Genomic DNA, 9,433 nt, shown 5'->3' on the forward strand with positions numbered 1-9,433 from the left:
CCTGAAATGCCCACCCAGGAAGCGGAGGAAAATGCAGCTACTTGCTCATTCAACTCATTCTTGGCTTTGAACAAACCAGATCTGTTTAGCAACATATTGAGGGGGGGAGCTGCTAATAATTTCATTTGTCTGAAAATAATCACCAAGTAATCATAGTGTTTGGGGTGTAGAGGCATAAGAATCACAAGTTAAGTCCAGGTTGGACCTTGACTCAGAAAGTAGAACCAGCCTTCCATCAAAGGCACCCAGGGTTTGTAGAGATGAGAGGCTGTCAGCAACACAGATGGCATTTTTCCCCCCACTTGATGCCTGTGCTGCTCTATTCAGGAGATGCGCTCAGACTGACCAGCAAGATTGTCTTACCACAATTAACACAGTTAATAGGTAGCTCCTTGACCTTGGCATAATCCAGTGCTTGGGACTAAAAGAGTGGATCAGTGTCTCCTGTGCTTTCATTCTCATCTCTGTATCCAGGTGTCTTCATATATGTGTCTTATAAGGATCTTCTAAAAATATTTTATGAGTCAGATCTTATATTGTCTTTTTCTAGTGAACTATGTGTCCTCTTCCTTTCTTGTATGACAAAGGAGAGCGAAGACTTGCCTAATAATAACATCCTCTGCCTTGACTATACTTGAAATTATAGTGTTCTTCATACTTTAGCTCAGCTGAGGCAGGACACTTAATGTGCTTTAAATAGATTTTTATTTGTTTATATTATTTTTCTCCCATACAGGAATAGCATTACAACCTAACATTCAGAATCCTGTTACACACATACACAGGCATGCCTCATGACCAGGTCGAGGTGGTTGTGTCCTTGAGTCTGTCGACACATCACAACATGGTCAGTCAAAGAGTTTTCACTTCAGCCAGTCTCAACACCAAACACCCAACAGAGATGCACTCAACTTGTTGGTTCCATTTGGAACTAGGTGGTAGGGAAAGAAGGTATTAGAAGCAGGCTGTGGTTTGTCTGTGTTCAGTTCCCTCACACAAAGCTACATGGATCTTGAGAGCCACCCAGGAGCTCTGGGAGGGTCCTTGTTGCACCTAAGACATTATAGGTCACAGCAAGTTGATCAGAGGGGTCCAGGCTGGGGAGCAGGCATACTCCAAAACAGCACCAAACTATACTCATACACACACACACAGTGCCCTGCTGGGGCTAGACTGGCAAAGGTTAGAAAGTGACACCAACTCAAGAGAACCACTCAGACTTATCGGAGAAAGCTGCAAGTTGCCCTTTGATGTAATTGGGACTCACTCTAGAAACAGGTCCCTCTGACATCCTTAGTTTTGGCAAAGTGCTGGTAGTACTGACATTAATACAAACTGGTACAAATTTCTCTAGGGTCTCTGAAACCACCAATCAAGACAGACTCTCTAACCTCCTCCTGTCTAGGGTTGCATAGGACTTTGTGAATTCTGGTTCCCTTGTGTATTCAAGTTCTGTGGTTTAAGAAAAAAAAATCCTGAAGCATGCTCAAGGTGAAAGGCACATACACAGTCAATACAGTATGACAAGGTCTGATGCTTCAGGAGTCAGACTAGCAGGAGACTGAGTAGTGTTGGTTCTTAGAAATCTATACACAACGAAAATATTGCCACACTCAAATGCTACAGAATCTATAGGAAAGTACAAAAGAAAAATAAGCCTTGCAACCAGATGAGAGATTGGAGGGGTCTAGAACTACTGGAGCTTCGAGAAATCAGGTCAGGAGCGAGGCCTTTTGAAATTTGAGCCAAACTTCCCACAGCAGCAGGATCGTGGGCATTTGCCCAGGACTGAGCCTAGGCCCCAACTGGCAGTGAGGAATAGACAAAAAGGGCAAGAGAGAGCTTCAGCTCTTAAAAGACCTGAAGCTCCTAAGCTGGCTAGAAAGTGACCCTTAGGACAGTTGGAAGAGTAAGTGTACTAGGTTGAAATTGAAGAACTTGGGACAGGAACAAGGTTATTGACTAATAGGGCCCTAATAAGCTAGTATAGGATTTTGATCAGCTTATAGTTCCCGTTTGGCTTATTGGGCTAGGAGACCCTAGCAGGGCTTCCTCTGTCCCCATCCTGGGGACACCCTCTCCTATCCCACATTAAGCCTAGTAAGAAAGGATCAGAGAGGGCAGCTGCTTTTACCCTCATCGGAATGCAGTTTTCTCCAACCCTGGCTTGACTCTGAGGCCCGAAACCTGGGGTTGGAGTGAAAGGGAAGACCTGTGTTAGTATGTAACAGGAAATCTAAAGGTTTTAAGGAAGGAAGAGCACACACTTTAAAAAGGACAGCTAGAAAGAACTGGAAACAACTTGGGGCATCCCAAGAGGCTGTTGCTGGTGTCTGAGCCCCACCACAAGAAGGGAGAAGCTGGCTACCCCATCCCTGTGCCCTACCCAAGAATTCGTTACTCCAGATATTTAACTAGAAAGGGAAGAGGGATCATAGGGCACTCAGAAAGAAAGAGCCCTGTGGGAGAACATTAAGAAGACTCTTGAAGGCCCTGAATCTTTGTAAGAAAAGTTTGGGAATTGGGACAGTGAGCCTCCTGACCTCCTCTACCCAGGAGTGTTTATTATCCAGCCATATTGAGCAAAGTATGAAATATAAGGCCAGAGGCAAGATGAAGGCAGAGCTATCAGTCTGGGGATGGCTCTACCCCACAGTTGTCCTCCTTAGCATCATGCCTCTGCGTGTATCCTTTTCCCTCCCTGGAGATCCTCTGGCCTGCTTCTCTCCTCAGCTAATTCTAGCACCTTGGGCATATGAACAGAGATGGCCAGGATGGTGGGGCCTTACCCAGCTTCTACTCCTGGGGTGGCATGACAAGGTAAGGTGACAAGGTACAAGCCCTTCAGACTCCAGACTCACAAGAGTGGGGGTTGGTAGGGGTTACTCCTGAAGAGGGACAGATTTCAGGGAAAAACCTGGAGGGCAGGATTATAGGAGAAGGAAATGGGGGCAGACTCCAGGCTCGGGCCTAAGACCAGGGCTTAGTTCCTCTGACCAAGCACAATGCCAGCTTTCAAGATGCCCTGCTGCCTTCTGCTTCTCAACCTATCTGTCCCTGTCTGCCTTTCCCAATAGGCTACCTGTTTCCCTCCAATCCCTTCACCTTATCTAACTTACAACTCACTTTCCTCTTCCACATACTTAAACTTTCTAGGCCTAAGCAGCAATAAGGAGCCCAGCCCCCAGGGCAGAGAAGAGGAGGAAACTGAAATCAAAACCAGTGCCTGATCCCTGACTACTGAGTAAGGACAATGGCCCAGGCCTGGCAGGCTGTACCTGCAGGATTGGGAGGGAATTGCTAGGAATAGAAAAATAAAAAAATAAAAAGGAACAGGAGTGGGAGCGATCCCAAACAGAAGAGTAAGTCTTGGAACGTAGGAGCTGAGAAGTGGAGAATGTGCCAGGTCAGGATGGGAGAGGCTCTTAAAAATCGGGTGGACTAGGAGGGAAAAAGTGAAGGAGCGAGAGACAGGACTAGGGATCTGGGAAAAAAAAAAAAAAAAAAGGACGGGAGATTAGGTGTGGGAAGTGTGAGGGTGGAGAGTCAGACACTGAGGAAGGGGAGGGGGTGACCCAGGATGAGAGAGGTTAACAGGTGAGTTAGATCAGAAACAGGGAAGTAGAGGGCCATCATCCCACCTCAAAACTTAGGAAGGAGGGAGGCTGCGGTATCCAGATGGAGGCGGGCGGACCCTGAACACCCCTCGAGCAGCACACTGGCTGCTGCAGAGGAGGCAGATGGGACCAGGAGACTGCGAGGGATTCGCGGTGCAGCAGGGGCGCTCAGTAGTTGAACTGGCGCTGGCACGGCTGGTAAATGAAGCTGCCCTGGTGCTTGGGCCAGCGCGAACGGCTCTCCCGGGCGCGATTCTGCCGTTGCAACACTTTAGCACTCAATGTGTGGCGCTCAGCCCGCTGTCGGGCTCTCTGCAGCCTCCGCACCTGGCCAGCCTTCTCCAGCAGCACAGCTCGAGCTGGCATAGGAGCAGCTGCGTGATGCAGGGCCCTGGGCTCCCGGCGGGCAGGCGCCAGCTCTCTGCAGAGACAGAGTACAACTCTGTCAGAGGGGGAAGAGGTGAGGGTTGGCATCCCACACCCTATCTCTGCGGGGCAGACCACATGATGTCCTAACTAAGGGGTACAAACTGGGACAGGTAACTAAACAGAATAGAGAAACGGCTCTGACCCCCAATCAATACAAGCCCTACTCTGATTCCGTTGGGCAGCTCAGGCTGGTCCTTCCCAATCCTCTGAGCCAGGACTTTCCCAAGCCCCACCTTAGCCACAAGACCACACCTCTTTTCCATCTGTGAGCCTTGGTGACAACCCACCTGCCATGCCCTTTATCCCAAGGACACGTCCCTGCTAGTCTCCTAGACCCTAGCCTCCAGTCTCCACCCTCAACCCACTCACCCATCACTGAGGTCCTGATCAGGCAAGGCAGCTTCAGGGTGTGGGGAAGGTGGCCCAGACTCCAGCACTATGGTGCTGCCAGTGACATAAACGGACATGCTGGGATGCTCAATGAGGAGGTCCTCCAGGGGATTGCTCTGGAGGCGGGCAGGCCCAAGGCCGGGCCCCTCTGCAGTAAAACAGGCGGGAGGGGTAACAAACCAGCTCTCGTCCATCAAGGAGGGCGCGGGTGGAGGGCGGCCTGCAGGAGCAGGAGAGGCCCCAGGATCGGGAGGAGCTGTATAGCTGTCTATAGGGTGTGGGAATGGGAAGCCATGCAGAGGAGAGGGAGCAGCAGGGCGGGACACACACACACACACACACCGGACACAGGGATGGGGAGAAAAAGGGCATCGTTAGTCAGACCTGCATCTCTATCCATCGTGCCCAGAGAGCACCTGAAGGCCAGGATCCTTAGCTGCCCTAGGGGTCCCAGGTGTATGCCCAACAAATGCCAGGAGTCAGAGCTTTCAAGAGAAGGGTCTGTGTTATCTCATCTCTGGGCTCATTGCTTCAACTTTACTTTGCCCAGTATGCCTACGGAGACTCTAACTTCCAAATAGCCCTCTTCCCTTTCCACATTGCAAAGCCTCCTGTCCTTATTATGCTTCGTAGAGTAGGGAATCAGAGTGCTAGCTCCTGACTCAAGCCTCACCCTGTAGGTCAATGATGAGCCAGCCGTCCACTTCATCCTCCTCAGAGACAAAGGCCCCTGGACAGTTGGAGTCTTCAGGAGGAGCAGGGGTGCTGAAGAAAAGGCTGGTGAAGCGCTGGAACATGGTCAGCAGGTGAAGCAACCTCAAGGGGGTGCCCTATGGCAGTTCAAAGACCTGGGAAGCATAGAAAGGCATTAGAACCACAAACTAAAGTCAGCCTTCACTTGGTAGCTGGAGACAGGGCTATAGCCCCTAGATGCCAGAGTGGTGAGAATAGAGAAGCTCTTGGTGTGTATGTATCCTTTTCTGCATTCAATAGGTGTTCCTGTATCCACTTAGGAAAGTGTTGGCTCTTTGTTTTCCCATCTGTCAAGTGACAACAGTAATACCCTAATAAGAGTTAAATGAGTGAAACGCTTAATGACATATTTAGAACAGCGCCTGAGCACACAGAAAACATTCAATAAGCTAATGAACTTGGTGTTATGATAGGGTGCTTTGGGGATATGGAAGAAGTGATATATATGGCCAGGCTTTGCCAGGGTAGGTCTCTAGAGGAAGATACAGCCAACCTGGGCTTTGAAAAGTAAATAGGAATTTTCCATTAAGGAAAAAAAATTGTCCTTACTATCATCAGCACCATAATTAACATTCCTGTGTCAGTAACATACGATACTATACTGAGTAACTTCGTCTATTTTACCTTATGTCCTCGCAGTGTATGAAGGGGCAAACCTGGGATCTTAGTACTTGGCAGGGAGAGGCAAGAGGACAAGAGTTCAAAGATATGATGACCCCATGTCTGTCATCCTAGCACTTAGAAGGTGGAGGCAGGGGGATCAGGAGTCCAAGTCCTGCTTAGGCTACATAGTGAGTTTCAGGCCAGTCTGAATACATGGGACCCTACCTAAAAATAAATAAATAGCCCCTGGCTACATGAGATCCTGTCAAAAGGACTGAAAAGAAGTGGGAGGGAGAATATTTTTTTTCTGGTAAAGAGAAAAATAAAACAAGGCCCAGAGAGGTAAAGTAGCAACTACCCAAAGTCCCAGAGCTAGTAAAAGACACAGGTAGTATTTGAATGCAGGTAGTTAGTAGCATCCATAGTCACTACAGTCTACTCCTGTCTACATTAGGCATTTTAACTTGCTAAATAGGGCTGTATCTAGGTGTATTTTTCTAGGAAAAAAAATCTTGGATTTTAGAAAGATTTTCTAAGCAGCAGTCTTTGAACCCATAGACCAAGAATAGTTTCAGTGTGGCTTGAAAGGCACTCACTAACAGAAACTTCACGGTTCTTGCTACAGTCTCACAATGAGATTGGGCAATCCTCAGATGAGGAGGACCTATGCCCACAGGTCCTCCCCACGACTCTAAACCCCCTTCCCCTAGACTCTTGTTCAAAGTTGGCATCCCTGGCCAAGACAACACGTCAGTAATAGTGGAAGAAGGAAGCTGTCAGATCCAAGGAGCCCTTGAGGATAAGTGCAAGTGTTAGACCAAGACCCAAGCCTTCAGACAGTCCTTCCCTGGACTAAGACAAGAAGTCTCCTGTTCTAGGAATGGAGACATCAAATTGGGAACATTAGTTTACCCAGTAAAGCTATAGCTTAGTGGTGGTGTGGCAACGTAGAATACATATTTTTACAAATTATCAGGAAAAACCTCAACAGATAATACCCAAAAACATAAAGATGTACAGGAAACAGGGAGATCAGACACATGCCCTGGTCCAGCCAGCACCCTTCTGCCTATCCATTGAACGATGTAGATATCCTGGCTTCAAACTTTTACATGAATTTCCCAGGGTTCACACTGTGTGTCAGGCCCTGTGATGAGCCTTTTCAACTGTTGCCATGTCTAGTGAGAAGCTCCCTGGTAGAGATTGTACAAAAGTCAGTGACAGCAGGAGAGATGGTAGAACCAGCCAGCTGTGACTGCCCCCTCCTTTGACCACTAGGAGAGTCTCCTGGGTTTTCTTTCCTAGCCTGCTGGCTTCCTGGTTCTCAGATTCCTGGCTCTGCTCCAGGAAGAACCATTCCCTTAATACTACAGCCCCGCTGTGCCCAGAATAGCACTTGAGGCCTAAGCCAACCCTAGCCAAGGCCATTCTTGAGTGACCCCCAACCTGGGAAGGACTCCAGATCTATTTACTTGGAAAGTAAGAAACATCCTTCTGTCAGCCCAGAAGCAGACTTGGGAAACAGCATAAACTCTGCACTCCTAACTAGTGCCAGGGAAGGTCTGGTTCTCCCAGCTGACAGCTTGGGATCTGATGGGAGGCCAATAGAGGGAACTCCCAACTCCCTCTCAACATCTGCCCTGGAGACACCTGGAGGCAGGCAACTAGTGACTCACCTTTCTGTGGTCAAAACAGCTGGGAGACAGCAATTTATTGGGTTCTGAGGTAGAAAGAAGGCAGAGGAGGTCAGGGCCTTGTAAGGGACCCAATTTTCAGAGACCTCCTGGAAAAATGTCCAGGCTCAGGAAGACTGAAACATCCCCATCAAATTGGGGTGGTGCTGTACCCAAGACAGGGTCCTCGGTAGATGTAGATGTATGTATAGCTTGTAACTTGTACTTCAGCTAAGGAATCTGTCACTTACTGAATGTGATTCTAATTGGCTGAGATCTCTAGTAAACTACGTCTCTCTGAGCCTCAGTTTCCCCTTCCGTGAAGTGGGATTTAAAACCCTCAATATTTGTAGGCTGAAAATGACATCAACTCAGGCTCTGCACAAATGTCAGGGATTAGAAGGATGTTATTATGTTAGGGGGCGGAGCCTGAAGACAGAGGGGATCCGCTACCATCTGGTGCTGTCTCCAGGACCTGGAGTCTGAAGCCTCCTTCATCTACCTACTTCCCTCTCAAAATCGAGCTTTGCTGTCTGACCCTTCCTCAGGTCGCAAGGAAAAAGCAGATGAGAGGCCCGACCCCAGTCCCTAGATTAGCCCGGGAAACCGCTGAGTCCCCTCGAGTCTCGCTTGCCTTTCAGCGTCTCTCAACCGTCGGCCAGCCGGGCACGACATAGCGCCCACCGGGTCACCAGAGGACAAGCACCCAAGCAAGCCTGGAAGGCGGGGCTGGCCTTGGTGACGTCTCAATGTCATATGCAAATAAAGCTACGTCATGGCCTACAGGCTTAGAGCAACCAATAGGGAGCCAAGAACGCAGCTCCGGCTGCCGCCGGCGGAGACAGACAAAGAACCGGAGAGGGGGGCGCAGGGCGTGTCCTGGGGGTGCCCGGAGCCCCCAGCCCCGAGGTCGGGACTCACCTGGGGCCGCTGCAGCAACCGCTGCGCTGAGGTAGTTGTGCGGCCGGGCGTCGCCGGGTCGCCGGTGCTCACAACCGGAGCTGCATACCGGGGACCGGCCGAGAGACGGCGGGGCTCGCGAACCGACGCCCGGAGCTGCTGCGGCCGCTGCGCCGGAGCTCAGGGCACAAATCCGAACGCTTCAACAGCTGATTGTGACGTCACAAAGGGGCCCGCCCGCTCGCGTCAGCGGCCGTCGGAGCGTCAGCCAATCGCGGACGCCGAATGCTCTTTCCCCGCCCCTCCGCGGTTTGCCAGCGGGTGGCTGCAGCCCGGGAGCTGCGCTCCCAGCCTCTGTCTGAGAGGAGGTGACGGCCCGAATTCCCTGCCCCCAGTCACCCACAGACCTCACACTGAAAGCGACCCCCTCTCAATTCTTCCTCAAGACTCCCACCTCGCTGCTTTTTTCGCACAAATCCCTACTCCCTCACTTGTCCCAGTGCTCCGTACATCCTTTCGCCTGCATCTTAGGTACAGGACACCCACCCCACCCACCCCCAACGCGCTCCATCTGTAAGTCCCTTTTACTCCCCCCCACCTTGTCCTTTACCCCACTTCTCCACACAGTCCTTGCCTGCTCTCCCTCCTGTGTCTTATCCCTACATGCTTTCTGTTTTCCCCGCTCTCCTTTTTTCGGTGGGCTTGAGCGGAGCTTGCCCCTTCTGCGGTTACAAAGGAGCACCTGAGAGTGTTAGGGAATTGGTGGGGCTGACGGGAAATCTGGCTAGCGTAGGACTTGGAAAGAAATTGCTCTAAGCTGAATAAACATTGACCTGGAGACAGCTCAGCCTAGAACGTTTACATACCTTATTTAGTCCACGTTGCTACCGGAACAGGACAGAGGGAGGAGTGACAGACAGGACAGGGATTGTTAGTCCTGTTTACATGTGGAGATACCGAGATTACATGTAACCTGCCTTTAATCTCAGCACTTGGGACGTAGCAATAGGTTCAAGAGTTGAAAGGCAGCTTGAGCTACAAGAGACTCCAGACTCCGAGAGAGGGGAG

At 50.2% G+C, this 9,433-nt stretch overlaps 1 protein-coding gene across 2 annotated transcripts; it reads right to left on the reverse strand.

Moving 5' to 3' along the window:
* Positions 1–686: 686 nt before the first annotated feature.
* Tp53inp2 (tumor protein p53 inducible nuclear protein 2) lies at positions 687–8,582 on the reverse strand. Of its 2 annotated transcripts, none has more exons than XM_028775322.1 (4): positions 8,387–8,582; positions 5,110–5,284; positions 4,416–4,704; positions 687–4,038 (listed from the first exon to the last, which is right to left on the reverse strand). In XM_028775322.1, the coding sequence occupies exons 2-4, from the start codon at positions 5,231–5,233 to the stop codon at positions 3,786–3,788; spliced, it is 666 nt and encodes a 221-aa protein (XP_028631155.1). In that variant the 5' UTR covers positions 5,234–5,284; positions 8,387–8,582; the 3' UTR covers positions 687–3,785. The 2 variants fall into 2 exon arrangements, with proteins under 2 accessions (XP_028631155.1, XP_028631156.1); XM_028775323.1 differs by having other exon boundaries at positions 4,416–4,584; positions 8,387–8,503.
* Positions 8,583–9,433: the final 851 nt, after the last annotated feature.

Source organism: Grammomys surdaster, unplaced genomic scaffold (assembly GCF_004785775.1).
Source record: "Grammomys surdaster isolate TR1022 unplaced genomic scaffold, NIH_TR_1.0 254, whole genome shotgun sequence".
Taxonomy (NCBI): domain Eukaryota; kingdom Metazoa; phylum Chordata; class Mammalia; order Rodentia; family Muridae; genus Grammomys; species Grammomys surdaster.